Source organism: Melospiza melodia, chromosome 3 (genome assembly GCF_035770615.1).
Source record: "Melospiza melodia melodia isolate bMelMel2 chromosome 3, bMelMel2.pri, whole genome shotgun sequence".
NCBI lineage: Eukaryota > Metazoa > Chordata > Aves > Passeriformes > Passerellidae > Melospiza > Melospiza melodia.
The window spans coordinates 69,416,195-69,432,204 of record NC_086196.1 but is presented as its reverse complement, the minus strand read 5'-3'; the positions used below and the strand labels follow the sequence as shown (position 1 = coordinate 69,432,204).

The 16,010-nt window shown below is 40.6% G+C and overlaps 1 protein-coding gene across 1 annotated transcript in view; it reads right to left on the bottom strand.

The window, feature by feature from the left end:
• RPS6KC1 (ribosomal protein S6 kinase C1) overlaps positions 1-16,010 on the bottom strand; it is an 85,158-nt gene that overhangs the window by 42,924 nt on the left and 26,224 nt on the right. The window contains exon 8 of the mRNA XM_063152165.1: positions 4,828-4,946. Coding sequence (XP_063008235.1) covers positions 4,828-4,946 — 119 coding nt within the window. The remainder of the gene's footprint in view (positions 1-4,827; positions 4,947-16,010) is intronic.

Genomic DNA, 16,010 nt, shown 5'->3' with positions numbered 1-16,010 from the left:
CTGCACAGCTGGATTTATCCAGATTTAGGACAGGCATCACCAGATCCTCTCCCACCATCACCTTTTACACCATGTGCAGATTTCAAGAGGAAAAGGCTGATGCTGATTGTGATGCTCCTGTGGCCACTGCTTGCCTTTGGAAAGCTCTGGTTCTGTAAGCTACACAAGGAACATGGGCAGAGCCCTTGCCTCAGCTTTGGCATCACTGCCAGCAGGAGAAGAGCAGAGGGAGGCAGAGAACTCCACCAGCCAAGTAAGAGAAAGGGCATTCCATGTTAACCTCACTTAAGGCAAGACCACTATCCCTAGCCCAGTGACACAAACACCATTTGATGGGAAATCATGGAATATCCTGAGTTGGAAGGGACTCACAAGGATCCAGCTCCTGGCCTTGCACAGGGAAACCCCAAAAGCCACACCATGTGTACATCCCAGGCTGGGGGCACCCCAGCATCTCTGGTGGGGTTCCTTGCACCCTTTTCCTCCTGGGATGCAGTGAAACATGAGGAATGGTGAAGTCCTGGTCCTTCCTTGGCTGCTCAAAGCAATCCATGTGCTCAAGCAGTGATGCCCCTTGCACTGGTCTCTCAAAGCTTTCCCAACACAACTGCTATTTTCCCTGGATTTCCCTCTAATTAAATATTTGATCTTTATTTTCCCCTTTTCATTCTTTCCTCCAGAAAGCTCTGCTAATTTAGCTGCTCATGCTGCCACCTTTGACATCAGTCACCACAGATTCTCAGGATAAGAAAAGAGAACTTTCATGTACACCAGTGCAGACCTGCACATCAAAATGCTATCTCCCTTTGCCACTCAGAGATCTGAGTCTGATATTTCAATATCTGTCTACATGTAGCATAGCCAGATCTTCACTTGCAGCAAGGAGATGCCTTGTTTTGATGCAGATACACTAGAATCTGCCTCATGGCTGTGACAGTGCTTCCAGCTCTCCTGGTATGGCAAACATCCTGGCTTCTTCCTCTCTCTGCACCAGGAGAAAACCAGGTTGGATTTCTGCATCTGGACCAGACAGAACTATAGTGTGCTTCAGGAGGCCCTCAGTGAGCACCAGCTGGGGAATGCACTTTTCCTGAAGCTGGGACACACCTTGGATGTGATCCTAGAAGTTGAGACTGAATCTCTGATGTTAAATTTATATCTCACAGAACTACAGCAGTGCATTTTCTTTACACTTCATGTAATTTTCATGCACATTTAATGAGAATTTTAGGAAGATATCTTATGGAAACCACAAAGACTGCTTCTTCTGTTCAGGCATCAGGCTTGCATGTATCTCTTGTTACTAAATTGCTTTGAAAAATCAAAAATAATTGACATTGTGAAAGACAACAGCTTTCATAATGGTGCAAAAAGAAACAACTCTGAATATGCGAAGTTAGCGTAAGTAGAATCAGAACTAATTTCAAAAAGGGAATAAAAATATGCTTTATAAAAACTACCAAAGTTAAAACTGCCCCACAGCCTGTACCAGCAGCTGTGCTGGGCTTTGCAGCTGACAGCTATGCAACACTCCAGCTTTCTGATGGTCAGGCCAGTGGGATTTAGAGGCTGTTGCTGCAGCTCCCACTCAGGCTTGGAGATGGCTCCCCAGAAACACTATCAATAAAGGGGCAGAGGAGAAAATGCAGCTTGAGAATCTGCAAAATGACCCAGTGCGGCTCTCACACGGTGCTCTGCAGCACTTGTCCAAGAGACAGCCCTTGAGGCTGCTGTGCTGCACCAAAGGAAGAAGAAGAGGACAGCATTTGCTGCAGGTTGTTTTTCCAGAAGGTTCACGTGCCTGTTTAAAAGCTCCAAAAGCTGTCTCCACATCTCTTACTCTTATGGGTCACAGCAAGGCTTTTCTCAATGTTTACAAGACACTCAGATGAGCTCCCAGCTCAAGGGCACAGCTGAGTCAGTTCCCTATGTTTCTTTTAAGCCCTCTACCCAAAACCTTTCTTTAACAATGCCAAGGATTCTCCAAATACCATCTTCTTGTGCTCCTCTCTAGACCACTTGAACTTGCAAGCAGCAGGGTGGTTGCTAAGGGTGCTATCCTTGAGAGCTGCACTGCTGAAAAGTAACAAAGTAGTTGTTCTTCATTTGGTTTCCATGACATCAAAGGAAATTTTGCTTCTCAGCTCTCAAATACCAGACTTTTGCCTCTTTAGGGAAATCTGGTTTTGGAAGAGGCGAGGGCCTGGCATTTCCAGCCACGAAAGAATGGCTCACTTCCTCCTTGCCTGGGCTCCCAGAGAAAAGCCAGGCTCTGTGCTTTATCTTCACAAGGTGCTCAGATGGCAAAGGGCACATTTAGTGGGCACAGTCTTTTGAGACTGCTGCAGGGGGCTCAGCACATGGCTCAGCACACAGCTGGCATCCCAGGCCTTTGGGAGATCTGACAGGCTGAGAAGTGCAGGACAATAACTGAACCTGCACTTCTGAGCTTGCCCCTTCCCTTGCTGGACAGGTCTCTGGCCTGGTGGAGGAGAAGGAGGTAAAATTCCATGTGTAAGAAGGAAGGTCAGCCTAGTCCTGATGCCCATGACTGCTCCTTTTAAGGGCACCACAGGAAACACAAAGCCACCCCCAGCAGACAGGGGTGACAAAGCAGTTTTGCCCTGTGACACCAGGTCATGAACAAGAGCACTTTGCCTTAAATGCCCACACCCACTCACTAGCCAGACCTCTTCCTCCAAGGTGCAAATGCCCATGACATTCCCTGCAGAAAACCATGCTTTCCATAGCAAAACTGCACTCTGCCACTCCTAACAGGGGCCCAGGTACTGCACTAACTTTGACCATCATGCACTTAATATCTTTAGGAGAAGGACACAAAGTATGTGCAAGTTACCACTGGTATCTCCCAAATGCACTTATCACTGTCCATATGGAGTGGAATAATTCATGCAAACTCCAATATAAACTATCTTGGGAAGTAAAAATAATAAGCAGTAACTAAAGTGCAACAATTCAGGCCTGCTCAGCGGCCAACACATGGGAACAGTCACATTCCTCATTTTCCTTAAGACATTAAGCAAAAGCACAGAGCATGCCAATTATTTGTGGTCCCTACCACTACCCTCACATAATTTTGGGAGTTAAGTTCTTCTCCCAGGTAACTTTCAACAAAAGACAAGCTGTTTCTCACCACAACTATCATGACCCATAAAGACCTTCTGCCCTCGATTTCAGCAAATTCCAAAATTCTAAGATAAAAGTAAAATTCATTCATTATGAAGAGCAGCAAATAAAGGACATTACAATACATGTACAAACTTAGGGAAAAAAACAAGGCTAAATCATGGCTGCATGGCCTTTTTTGTAAACAGGAGAATCAGCAAGGTGCAACACTTTGTACAAAACAAGATTTGCCATGATTTGTCAATTTTGAGTCTCAACACAAAAGGAGAATGGTTTTTTATTCTGTCTGCTTTATTTTTTCTTGTCTTATGCCAATTAAATCTGCTTTTCTTTGGATCTGCAAAGAAGGCATGTGTCTTATTCAGTACAGCATAAAAGAGGAAATACTTTACCTCTCAAGCTCACACAGAAAAATGCAACCTATTTCTTCCTCCTTCCCAACCACAGTTAGTTTTTAAACTTATAAAAAGGCAAAAATAGGTTGTTCGTGGATTTTTTTCTCTTGTTCTTCAGTTTCCAAACACACTGAGGATTCCATTCAATACAGCTTCTTCCCCATTTTCAGGGGTGTTTGACCCAAAGAAAGAATACCTAGTAGGAGTTCGTATCTGTCCAAAATATTAAATTGTTCAAAGTACAGTTCATAGCAACAGCAAGACTCCAAGCCTCACAAAATATATCCCATTTGGAACATCCTCAAAATTGTACTTGTAGGCTCTCAACATGAAATAATCTACCCTTAAAAAATCAGTGTCTTTGCTTTTTAAATTTACTTATTAGATAGACAGCTTTTAGAAGGCTTCCAATTTTTGCAGCAGTTGTCTCCTTAAAACATTTTTAGATCTGTGCAAAGTAAGAAGCAATAATCTTCTATCCCTTTTGTCATCCCTTGATATTAGAGAGTCAGGAAGTTTGCAGCTTTTATACTTACTGCAATAGGGCAGTCATTGACAATAACACAGTTTAACATGACTGCAGTAAAAGTCTAAAGTAGAAACAGATAAATCCTAAAGGAACTGTTTAAGGAAGGGCAAGTTAGATATTTATGGAGGGTGTCTTAGAACAAGCTTTGTTTGTCTTTTGTACAAGCACAGATAAAGGTGTTCTGCTCAAGAAATTAGCACAAAAACTTCTCAAAAATCAAAAAGGAACTGATCCCACAAGCATATCCAAGAGAGACATTTCAAAGGATCAGGAAGAACCTTTGCTCTGTTAAGGACTTGTTCTGTAGAAAATTAATTTGATCCCCTCTACTCTGTGCTTGACTCACTTGTGATACCTCACTATGTGCCAGGCTAAAGAAATCAACAGGTTTCTCCCTCCCTACAGGACCAACCAGCATTTTCATGGAAAAGTCAAATGAAATGTTACACTCTAGAGCGATTTTTTCCTTTACCTTTAGATTCTTCAGCATGATGAAAAATGTCTACATCATCAACCATGAGCAGTAGGAAAGCACATGAAAAGTAGTCCTGTGTTAAATCAAGCACTCCTCGTACAATTATGAAGAATCAGAAAGAATGGCAACTTAACAGAAACACAACATCAAAATACTCCTCCAGCCTCCCAAAAGAGAAATTCTAGACAGCTTTTGAACTTTAAGCTAGAATATGCTTTGCTACTTAATTATAACAAATTCTGGAAAAAAAAGAATTCAGAAAAAAATTAATTAAAGCCTACCATAGAAACAGATGTATCTTCAGAGGTTTTATGGTAGAGACTGGAAATTTTTTCAGCACGCATAAGGTATTCTGCAGTCTTCCTTTTCACCGCTTCTCGACGAGTTGGACTTGATTCACCTCAATGAAGAAAAAAAAAGTCATGTTTTCTATAAAGAGAGAGGTACTAAGTAATCAAAGCACATGACTACTTTGATTCTACCTTTTTGATTTACTTTGGGTTATTCCTAATCAAACCTAAAGATATGCATCTTCTAAAAATCCAGTACTACGATCTCAGAGTTCTACAAAAATAACAACTTAAGCCTTGCTATAGACTATGGTAAATAAAAAGCATTTCCAAATATTTCTGTTATTTGGTATATGTTCCCATGGTAACATAGATAAGAACTGAAACAAACCACTGATCCAAACCCTGCATTCCAAAAAGGAAAATCAATTAGGAAAGACAGAACAAGATGATTACAACAAAACAACAATTTTTTCCTCAGGCTGTCACCCTGTTCTTCTAAAGTTCTCCTAATCCTTCTGATGTTTACATTTTTGTAATAGAGTTTCTCACACACTTTTCATCAAAATAATCATTATTTTGCATTACTTTCTAGAAGAGGAGAGAATTAGTAGACTGTTAGTTTGACCAGTGTGGTTGGAGAAGTAGCAATTTCATCCTCAAATCCATAGTTACTTTTAGAATTCTATAAATATCAAAGTCCAAAAATAAACATGCTTTTTTGCCTTAGACATCCCAGCATGTGAGTGTCATTCATTTCATGTCATATTGCGACATCAGGCGTCCAGTATGGACTCTCCTAATTATACACGAAGCCTAGAAATGCTATTGAAAGCAAGAAGGCAACTGAGGAGAGGCACTAAGAACTCCTGCTCTCAGCTTTTCTATGCTAGACATTCCTTGCCTCTTGTCTTGGGGTAACATGAGAAGAAAGCAATAAGCACTTGCACCAACTACTTCACTTTCCAGATGGCTAAACAACCACTGCATTATTTCTGATCTAGCCAAACTCTTGGTGAGAACCACATGGCACCACACAAACACTGAATTCACTCTGAAGTTTTCAGTTTGGTTTAGGCATTCACATCCTGAGCGATGTATTGCTGTAACAGACTCAACCTGCGATGGCAACACCCAACCAACCTCAACCACCCAACAAAGATAAGAGACTGAGACACAATTGTTATAACAGAGAAATGAGATAATTATGCTGAAAAAAGACAGAGACAACTGTCCCAGAAGAAGACTGAAGGACAGCAGAGACTTGATATGGCCCTGACAGTTTCTCCCAGCCCTAACTGAGGCCATCCAAGACTCGCAGAAACAAAGCCTTGACTGTGACAGGCTCTGCACTGCCAGGTGCAAGCAGCACCTCTCAAACCGATGCTCAACAGGGCAAGGAACTGCAAGGATATCTGTCCAACAGCTACTCCACATGAAAGACAAGGCAAGGAACGGGAGAGGCAATAAATTAAACACACAGATACACAAACCCCAACCAACAGCAGATAACAGATATTAACAAAGACGGGAGCTCGTAAGACACGGATCACCGGGCCATGAAAGGAACCGAGTGTAACCTTGAAGGAGTTCAACTAGAAACTTTGTAACTGATAAGAAAAAAAACAGGATTATTGTGGGTTATCAAGAATGAGTCTCATAAAAAAGGGCAAGCTTATTATGGAACTTCTGATAGAGAACTTACTGTGTGAATGCCTGCATTCAGAAATTACTGCAGGAGGTTTTCAGGGGGCAATTGTGGCAATGTGTAAGACATTGTGAGATTTTCAAGGACAGAATTAAAGGCAGGGGTCAAGGTGGATTGTTTTAAAATAGAGACTCCCATTCCTTTCATATCACAACTAGAGACTACCCAAACACACAGAACCATCACACCCAGACTCCATCAAGAGTAAGCAGAAGAGACTTTGGGTCCACTCCAAGTTCTGAGATAAGTGGTCACTTGTATATTTTACTATCCACCTCACAGCAGGGGGAAAAAGTGATTGTTCCCTCCCTGAATATAGACATGAGACTGCTCTGCTAAAACCTTTGTCTACACTTCGTTTGAGACAGACAGAAATTCAGTGCACTTTCAGCATACAAAATTATGGCTATTTATCAATATCTCAGTAATTTCTCTCATTCTAAAGACCTCGGGAAATCTTGGTTAAAAATTCCCTTCCTAAGACTGCCTGTCTTATTCCCACCTAGGATAAAAACAAAAAAATAGCATCACTCAACTCTTTGAAGTTGAAGTTGGCATTATCAAAAGAGAATAGATACACAGTATTTTTTTTCAATAAGCCTGTGTTGCAATTTCCTAAAACAGGACTAACTCTGGCTTTCATCTCTGCAGGTAGTGTGAAAGCACCACCAAACTTCTTCGTGCTGCTGCACTGGTGAGCACCCACGTTCTCTCAGACACACCAAGTGGCAGCTGCTCGGGGAAAGCAAGACATCTGCACAGCAACAATAAACTCTGCAGCCAGCATTTCCTTCAAGCTGCTAGAAAACTGCTAGGTCAGTGTCTAAGGCTATCATAAAAGTCAAGCTTACTGCTTAATTGTTAGTTATGTGTATTTAGTTTGGATGTTTCTTGCTTTTTTCCAATGCTTCAGTAATTTTACAGTAATTAAGGCAAACCAGCTAGGATGTCCCCTCAGAGCTGTCTTTGTTCTCCCTACTTTCACAAGACATTGATTCCAGTTTTCCTTCTACTTTTCCTTCCCGAGTAATTTGTTAAATAACCTTTGCAAGCTGTTCCTCTCATTAAAATCTTCAGCCATAAAAAAGGGTGTGAATTCAAAAAATAACATTTATTCAACAAGTTCTCACATTGTATTTGTGGATAAGATCATTAACAGTTCAGTCTCTGAATACTTTAACAGGTGGATGACTGAGAATTAGGTTCATGGAAATAGGATTTTGGCTTTTTATTTTTTTGCATTAGTTTAACCAAGAAAATGTAAAAAACTATGTTGCAATACAAATTCCCATTTAAACAGCCAATATCTCACAAAAATCTGTAAATAAATACAGGATATAAATTTAATAAACAAGTAAATGCTACTTAAAAAGCCTCAAATACAGACAGTAACAATAAAGACCCCATTAAGCTAAAAATAATCTTTAGCATTTGTGCCAAATTCGAGGTCATAGAACTGTTCACTTAAAACCAAATAAATCACTAAAACACAGTACTAGAACAAATCCTTATATCTGACAGATGTCAAAGCTGCAATTCAGACTCCATGGGTTTTTCTAAATGCAATGTTACATTTTGTCATGAAATATTGGTTTTGGTTAAGCAAAATGTATTTTCAAAAGCATCAATTTAATTTTATAATAAATTAGGAATAATTATTTATTCCTCGTTAAGAACTTTTGATTTAAATATTGTGTGAGCATATTGAGCTCCTATTTCCACTCTATGGTTAGCTCACAATAATCTAAAGAGGTATCTCTCTAATTACAATTTAAACTTGAAAGGCATTTTTCTTAAAATGCCAGCAAACAGGAAATGTTTAAACTGTGTCAAAGCCTTTGATGAATCTTTACAACTGCTCATAAAAGCTCATCCTGCTTAAAATAATATTGATTTTTCATTTATTTTCCTAGATACTAGAAGATTTATGTTTCATCTGATCAGGATCAAAGCTTCTCCCCCCTCCTGAACACTGGGATTAAACCACCAATGTCATTTTACACTTTTAAAAACTACACTGCTAAAGCAAGATATAAAAGTGCAGCAAGGCTGATCATAGGGACCTTAGAATAAAAACCCCTCAAGATTCCCCATTTCTCTCTCTCTGCTTTTGCTACAGAGCAGCTGTGCCTCACACAGATTCACATGAATGAAAATATTAAGGCAAGAAACCACCCACTTAGTTTATTTTCCATATGACTTTCCTGTAATTATTTTGTAAACTGTTCACACAACAATATATAAAAACATCTGCAAAAACAGGTAATTAATGTGTCAAGCTAAACTAATGCATTTTTTATGGTGTCCATGCTTCGTCAACTGTAATTATAACTCTTTTTAAGCAAATGATGATGTGTTTGTTGCAATGTGCAAGTGGTTATTTTAGATGCTCTGTTTACTATTACTGCAAACAGAATATAAAAACTCTACAGCTACTTTGTTACACATATAAGCCTTCATCCACACACAGAAGCACAAGCAGGCTGCTCCCTCATTTTCCAAAGGCTTTGCCTATTTCAAAAAAGTAAAAATATCCTAAAATGAAAATTGGGTTTGGAAAGGCTGACCAGGCCACCCGCTGACCAAAGTAACAGTAAGCCAGGACATTAGGACAGCAGCCAATGATTTAAAATTTGTTCCTTAATTTATATTTCTAAAGACAGCTCAGCTACAATATACTTACAAACACAGATATTCCTAACAACACTCAAATATTTTGAGGGTTCGACAGAGGAAAACCACAAATATTGGAATAATTGTGCCACTGAGTTCTTCTGAGACTTTTCTAATTGTCTGTCCATAGTGCACTGATTTGAATAAAAAACACAAACAAGGAGCACTTCCATAATGTATAGCAGTGGCATCTGGAAAACCAGCAATATTTATGTTTGTCTTCTGCTCAGAATCCTCACTCACACTTCACAGTACCTCAGAAGAGGACACAACTTGGAGAGATCAGCTAACTCAATGCTCAAGTGTTGAGCTCAGGTAACTGCTCATTCACACATCAAATCTTCTGTAATTCAATCATATAGTAAAACTACCAATGCTTAGGTAGTAACAGCAAAAAGCTATTGAAAGGGGGCCATATTCAATAAACTTAGACAAATAAAAAAAACTGGGTCAGTAAAGACTGTGGACAAAAATCTGTCCCTTTTCCTCAAATAATCTGGGATACTACAAGGAGAACACATCTCAGACACACAGAAGTGCTGTCAAAGTTGCTCTGGTGTGTAACTATTCTCTTCCAATGATCCAGGATGAAGTCATGGGGAAGATCTGTTTCTCTCTGGACGACAAAGATAGTTCTAGTTGCCACTTGCTACTAACATATACAAAAAAACCCAAAAATCATTAAATCATTAAATGTGCCACCCACCCAGGAATTCTAGATATCCTTTCCGTTCTTTGTGCCTGACCAGTTCCAAATCATACCCCTTAAGGTGTTAAGAGGTTTTCCTCAGCAAGAGTTAAATTGTCAGGGCAACACAGGTGCACTCCCTACTTGAGTAGGTGGGTGGTCAGGACAGGAATACTTTCACAGAAAAAGTAAGGCCATAAAGTTAATATTACTTGTCCCAATCCTCTGTGACCTCCTCTTCCTGCTTTTCTCTCAGACTTACTAAAAATATATGTGGGCTGCCTTCCTTTAAAGAAGATATCAGAAGAGATTTGCTCCAGGAAGGAATATCCTCTTGCAGAACAAGCTACAAGGAACTTGTACGAGACTGCCTGTTGTGCCAGCCCCAAACTCCACGTTCTTAACAATTTAAACAGTAAAACTTTCTCTAAATACTGAAATCTTCAATGAAACATTTATAATTGCCAAATCTAACAGCTATAATACCATTTTTTATTTTTAAAAGTTTCTTTATCTTCTTCACAGTCTTCCTGCACATATCACCCAGCTGGATTGCTGAATTTTTCAAAGAATTGCTCTCTATAAAAATGCAAGGGAGTAAGCCTTAAAAGATTTATTTCTTCTCACAATGAAAAGAGGTTTAGCAGCACCTTCCTTATTAGTGGGTAGCCCAGCTGTTATTTTTGCCTAATTGGTTCAAGAGGACCTCTGTTCTTCTTAGGGCAAACACTTCTTACATCATGTGAAGCAGACTCCTTTGTCCATATTAGCCAAACAAAAGCTCAGGCACACCGTAAGTGACAATGCGACTCATAATCCAGCACGGGTTTGTGATGACTTTGGGCACTGTTTTATAACCCCAAAATTTATTTCAGGAAGGGGGAAAGCTGCTGATTTTGGAACGAGTCTCCACCAACTTTCACAGGAGGGAGGGTAACCTTTAATTCTCAAACAATTACTTAAGTGAAATGTGGCAGGTGCTGGGGTAGACGGATACTGCAGCATCAAGGAAAGAGCTATAGATTTGAGCAGCAGGTGGGGCTTGGAATTGTGAAACAAGACCACTACCTCATCAGCTCTAGTATGCTTTACATTATATTAACAGCGAGTTACTTTGAGGTGCTGATCAAATTCTGCTGCTGAAAAAAACCTGTAAATATTAAATAATAAGACAAAGGTTAAGCCCATTATGATAAAACAGCTTGAAGTGATCTTTTTTCTTCTTTTTATTTTTTCTTAATGTTTTGAGAGAGAATTTATTAAGATGCAACACATTTACCAGAACCATTCTTTCTTGCTTTTCTGAAGATTCAGGACAGTACTGCACTCTATCAACCAAGAAGAAAAGCCACTTAGAAGTTAAACCTTTCACACTAAAGCACAAATTTGTGACAGTGAGTGAATGCCTACAAATTCTTCTTCCAACTTTCCAGTGTGCTGGTAACTATTATGTCCGTATGTTACTTACATCATCTTCACTGCAGGTAGCCTGAGACCCCTAGAGATCTATATTTCCTAGGAAGTTGCCAGTTCTACATCCTGTAGAAAACCTATGGCTACACACCTGTCATGTAAATGTCTAGGTAAACATCTCTCTAGGGAAAAAAAAAAAATGTTGGCACATTTGCCAAAGTTAAAATTACACAGAAGATGGTGTGGGTGAAATGTGTTTGAGTGACCAGTAAAGGAGTCAGTAACACTGAAGATGTTGTAACTTGCCAGAAATATTAACCAACAAACATCTGCTTCTAGATAAACTCTCATGTTGAATCCACAAGATGGTGGTAGCTTTTCATGTACCTGGGAAAAATAAAATTAATGGTCACAGCATGCAGCATTTCAGGGAGGAAAGTCTTAACTTCCCATCTATCTGCTAATACTTGTAGTCTTAACTGTAGGGTATTTCGCCCAAATAAGACTTAATATGACAAATATTCCTGAATGCTCTTCCATAGAACTACACTCTAAGTGTTTCAAGACAGAAGGACAAGCAGTGACATTCTAGCACAGAGGAGGGAACAAAATGGTGACAGCAGCAGCAAGTCCTCCAACACAAGCACCAATGGAACAGGGGAAGAACACTGACAGCCAGGGCAAGGATAGATGTTATCCAGGCCACCACCACGAGAGAGAGGAAATTTCCAACTTCTCTGCACTTCTTGACTAAAAGGACAAGTTCAAATTAGAATCAGCATCCACAAACTCCCTTGCTTCAGAGCAGAGGGAATCCAGGCACACAGACACCTATCCCTTCAAGTAAGAACAGTTTAGTGCAGGGGAAAAAAAAGAAAAAGGCAGATTAAAAAAGGCAGATTAAAAATTATGAGATTCATAAATCCTGACAGTCTAATATTACTCCTATTTACGAATTAAATGCAATTCATATGTATTTTTATATACTCCTATGGGAAATGGTATTTTTCCCCGAGCACTCACAAGAATCTCTAAAACAGAAGACCCAGCAGCAGGCCTTAAAGAGATCAAACCCATACTAGTCCTAGACAGCTCTGAAGCTAAGGAGGCTATTTTAAGATACTGAAAAGTTAAGAGGAAAAGAGGACAGTAAAAGAGAAAAGGGGGATGCGAAAAGAGAGAAGCTGTATATGCAAGAACTGTTTGGGAGAAAATCAGAGCACTGATTATCATGCAGCATCATGCCCTTAAACCTATCTATGCAATTTTTCTATTCCAGTAATTTGCCTCAATTCACCTACAGTGCCTAAGGCATTGAATTCTGCAGCCAGAGACTTCAAATTTCTCACCTGCGGACAGCAGCGGCACTGCAACCTAATCAGTCTGCCCTGTCTACCCTGCATGCTGCAAGAACTGTGGCAGCCCTACTGCGTCTTCTGATGGGAGGCAGAAACCCCACACAGCTACAGTCAAAAAAGATTCCTGCACTTTGCAGCTAAGTGTTGTGGCTAACAACAGCTGAGATAAAAGGCAGTGCAGGCTGGAAGAGATGTCTGTCAAAGAGGCCAGGCACAGGCAGCAGCCTGTCAAGGAACTGCTATGAGGAAAGACTCCAATCTTGGAAAGGTCAGAACAGCACCAAGGCAGTGGAGCTAGCTGTGTCCCAAGAGGGAAGGAAAATGAGATTTCTAAGGCTCACCTGGTCACATATTTATTAATTCTTTAACAGTTACCTGCTAAGTAACCACATTCAGAGTCATCTCTGCATCACACCCTACACACTGGCTTGCAGGTATTGCTACAATTCACTTTTACATGTATTGCAAGGCTCTAAGCTCTGCAGCATGTACTGAACCTCACACCTTTTTCAGCCTCCTGGTGCAGACAAGTCCTGCAGTTTAAATGGAACTCTGCCTTAAGTGTTCCTTTACATAGCCAAATCTGGCTGTATTTATACAGTAACCAGTTGCTGGCATTAACTACATACATTAACCATACTTTACTGGCACACATTGTATTTTACTGCTTTGCCACAACGAGGTGTCTAAACCCAGCACTTCCACATAGGCAATGACATCACTCAGGGTAGTCCATGCAGCACCTACTGCACAGTGAAGGATCTACAGCACTGATCTGCTCTGAAGATCTGTATGGTCTGCAATGGGCTTGGAGACAACACATTCCAATTATGAACAGTTCATGGTCCATACCAGCATGTGTTTCAGCATCACTGGTAGCATGGTGAGATGTGACTTTTTTTTCTTTTAACCAACCACAGTATTTCCAGCATCCATTCTTAATCCAGCTGCTTATCAACAGACAAGTCCTGTCACACACTTTTCTTCTGAAGCAGCAGCTGTAATTTCAAGGTTGTATGAAGCACTAGAAGGGAGGGAGCACTTTGTAGCATTGCTCAGAAAGCTCAGCCCAAACAGCTCTACAGCAAACAGGTTGAGTGATAACACACCATAGGAACACAGAAGCCTAAGGTCAGGGCAGGGGGAATGACACTTGCATCAGTCATCCCATCACCAACCTTCCCTGTGGAGTTCAGCACAACTCTGAGGGTTTCCCTGCAGACATCAGCTCACACCCCAACTCACCTTCTCAGAAAACAGGTCTGTTGTTTCCTTAAAGACACTGCCACAACCAGACACATCTGCTGGACAGCTCAGAAACTGTTAACAATCAATGAAGAACACTACTCAGAGGCCTTCACAAGTGAAAGGAATTTAAAATAGCTACTGTGGTAACAGAAGTTGTCTTCACAAGTGCCATTCAACAAACAAGCAAAGGAAGCCAGAAATGCGCTGGTGGAAGGCCATGACTGTTTGCCTTTTCATAAAGTACTGTCTTCTTGGCATTCTGTCAAGCATGCTCCTGTTTGCATCCCTGGCTCCATCACAAGTTCAAATCATAGCCCATCATAATCCCAGTAATTAGGCACAAGTTGGTTTGTTTTCAGTATATCCAAAAATATCGTCTAGTTGTCCAAAGTATTCCCAGCATTTCATTGTACATGCATTTCTGGGTTAAAAGTCAAAGTCATTTTAGCAAGGTTCCAGTAATTTGTGTAATTTTTGTTCCAGCTCTGTTTACTGGATAAACATTAAAATAGCAATGAGCAGTGCAAAACTGACATTCACAGCCTGCTTTCAAAGACACCAGCAGCTTATTCAGAACTTGTGGATCCCTAACACAAAACAGAGATACCTGAAAACAGCTTGTGGCTGCTGACACTCCAGAGGCATCACATACTTCATGCAACAGGGTTCATGCTGCCTGAACTAAATCAATATTCATTCTGCCCAGCCACAGCTGCTACACACGTGAAAACAAACATCCCAAAACTCCGACGGAGTAAATGGGTCGTCTCCCTTCAGATGTTAATGTGCACATGGACAGACCAGCAATAAACACATTTGGTTTCTAAAACACATGGAAGAGATCCTGTACTTTTCTACATGAATTAGGCTGGCCATGTTGTGCAGCATTCTTGCTTCTTCACATGCCTGTGTTACTGAAACACAGCAATAAGCAGCAGTGTTAACTCCATTTATCACACACCTCAGACTGCCCAGATCCATAATGGATATATCTAAAGAAAGGCTGCTGTTGTAAAAAGAGAAGCAGTCTATACAAACAGGACTCCCTTCTTTATTACAAAAAAAACTCTACATAATTTCAGTCTCGTGATCTGCTTCTTCCTATCATAAACTATGCCCTATACCAAAGTCAGGGAATGCACTGCTTTGCATAAAACAGAGTTAACTTCCAGCTGGAAGTTGGTGGCTTGCTATTGATTAGTGCATTTTTTTCCATCTCTAGGCCTGAAGCAATGCACTGACCTCAAAGTGCTCTGACATACTAACAAAACAAAGGAACAGTTATAATTGTCAGCCAAAGTTTCTGTTAGTTAGCATACTCAGTATGCTTAAAAAGGCAGAAAACCTTGAATTCTAGAAGGTTTCAGCTCCTAGAGAATTGTTGAACCATGCTACACAACCTGTCTTGCAAGAGCTTCCAAACCCAGCATGCAGCAATGCCCAGAAAAGACAAGAGGAGCAGCAGCATTAGTACATATTCAGAACAAAAAGGAAATTATGGCAGCTACTCCCTGTCACTGCAAGCAAGGCAGCTCTGGTATATATGAAACAGGAAGGCACAAAAGGTGCAGTTCCAGGGCTACACTGCCAGTCCAAGATTTCATTCTTCTTCCCACTGACAACTGGTTAATACTAAAGATGAGTATGGAGCAGAAGTAAGCCAGACATGTATAAGGAGCAGATCCCAGAGTCCAAGGTATGCGCCAGTCTCTGAGCACGCAGTCTTTCACCAAGGGACACAAATTGGGTCTCTTGGCAGGACTATAAACAGGACATGAAAGGATTTAGTACTAAACTCTGCAAGAGACTAGCAAAAGAAAATACTTGTGCACCTTGCCCAGAATAATTAACACCACTGTACATTTGAGAGCATGTGCACAGAGCTGAAAACAAAGTCAAGATGGCCATTTCTCAAATACACAACACCTGCCTCGCCCAACACTAGTGCCAGCAGCTCAGAGAGCTGGAAAGGCATTGGGAATATAACAGGCTCAAGTGTGCTCAACTGCCTGTAGGGAAGCACCTACCTCAAACTAACCAGCAAGGTCTATAAACGTGCAGCATTGAACCTTCCCGTGCATGGTTT